This window comes from Otolemur garnettii, unplaced genomic scaffold (genome assembly GCF_000181295.1).
Source record: "Otolemur garnettii isolate 467f Iridium unplaced genomic scaffold, OtoGar3 scaffold00174, whole genome shotgun sequence".
Lineage (NCBI taxonomy): Eukaryota > Metazoa > Chordata > Mammalia > Primates > Galagidae > Otolemur > Otolemur garnettii.
Window position 1 is genome coordinate 1,856,864 of NW_003852569.1, and position 1,720 is coordinate 1,858,583.

Consider the following 1,720-nt stretch of genomic DNA (forward strand, 5'->3'; position numbering starts at 1 on the left):
CCTGTAATCCCAGCTACTCGGGAGGCTGAGGCAAGAGAATCACTTGAGCCAAAGAGTTAGAGGTTGCTGTGAGCTATGACGCCAGGGCATTCTACTGGGGGTGACAAAGTGAGACTGTTTTTAAAAATATATATATATACATATATATATATGTAAAAAGGCCCTAAGACCCAAAATTGTAAAAAGCATTGATCTGTAAGATAGGAAGTATCAGCACTCTGTACTTCAGCTTGGTTGTTTTGGGGTCAAATAAGCCTCTGTATGATCACTTTATTTATTTATTTATTTATTTTTGAGTCAGAGTCTCACTTTGTCACCCTCAATAGAGTGCTGTGGCATCATAGCTCATAGCAACCTCAAACTCTTGGGCTCAAGCGATTCTCTGGTCTCAGCCTCTCAAGTAGCTGAGACTACAGGTGCCTGCCACAATGCCCGGCTATTTTTAGAGAGTGGATCTCGCTCTGGCTCAGGCTGGTCTTGTACCTGTGAGCTCAGTCAATCCACCTGCCTTGGCCTCCCAGAGTGCTAGTATTACAGGAATGAGCCCCCGTGCCCAGCCATGTATGATCATTTTAAAAAGTTCAAGATGCAATATAAGACTGATCTTTATTACTGTCATTAATTTTGGTGACTTTTTTTAAAGATGGAACAGATTAAGCGTGCAAACCGCCTTTATACTAATGACTCCATCTTCCTGAAGAAGACCCTCTACATCCCTGTCCTGACAGAGCCCAGAGACTTGTTCAGTGTCTTGGATTTTGAGGAAGAGAAAGACAGAGAGGAAGAGATACACCCAACTAAGAATGAAGTTTTGCCACACTCAGCTGAGAGGAAGAAACAAGAGACAGGTTTAGGACATGCCAATAGCAAAGTCCTCCCTGTACCTGGCCAAGAATCCCCCACACCCATCCATGACCTCTCTGCCTCTGACTTCCTTAAGAAGCTTGATTCACAGATCAGCCTGTCAAAGAGGGCTGCTGCTCAGAAGCTGAAAAAGGGAGAAAGTGGGTGAGTCTCATATGTTTCCTCCATAGACTCCTCCATTCCTCTGGTCTTACCTAACCACAGACATAAGTAAGTAAGCACAGTGCCAGCAGAAGCTTTCCCCCAGGTGGCCCCAAGACAGTGAGCAGAGCCTGTGGCTGTTGGAATGGACAGAAGCACTGGGAAGCTGGGTTCTATGTTCTTTTTTTGGAGACAGAATCTCACTTTGTTGCCCTTGGTAGAGTGCCGTGGTGTCACACCTCACAGCAACCTCCAGCTCTTGGACTTAGGTGATTCTCTTGCCTCAGCCTCCCGAGTAGCTGGGACTACAGGCGCCTGCCACAACGCCCGGCCATTTTTTTTTTTTGGTTGCAGCCATCATTGTTGTTTGGCGGGCTCGGGCTGGGGATTCAAACCCGCCACCTTAGGTGTATGTGGCTGGCACCTTAGCCACTTGAGCCACAGGCGCCGAGCCGATGATTTTTTAAGATGTAAAAAGACACCAGGTATGGTGGCTCATGCCTGTAACCCCAGCACTTTGGGAGGTTAAGGTGGGCCAATCATCTGAGCTCACGAGTTCAAGACTAGTCTGAGCTAGAGTGAGACCTCATCTCTAAAAATAGCCTGGCGTTGTGGCAGGTGCCTGTAATCCCAGCTACTCGGGAGGCTGAGGCAAGAGAATCACTTGAGCCAAAGAGTTAGAGGTTGCTGTGAGCTATGACGCCAGGGCATTCTA

At 47.3% G+C, this 1,720-nt stretch overlaps 1 protein-coding gene across 1 annotated transcript in view; it reads left to right on the top strand.

The window, feature by feature from the left end:
* LYSMD1 (LysM domain containing 1) overlaps positions 1–1,720 on the top strand; it is a 12,361-nt gene that overhangs the window by 9,044 nt on the left and 1,597 nt on the right. Inside the window, exon 2 of the mRNA XM_003800382.3 lies at positions 644–1,008. Within this exon, the coding sequence (XP_003800430.1) occupies positions 644–1,008 (365 nt within the window). The remainder of the gene's footprint in view (positions 1–643; positions 1,009–1,720) is intronic.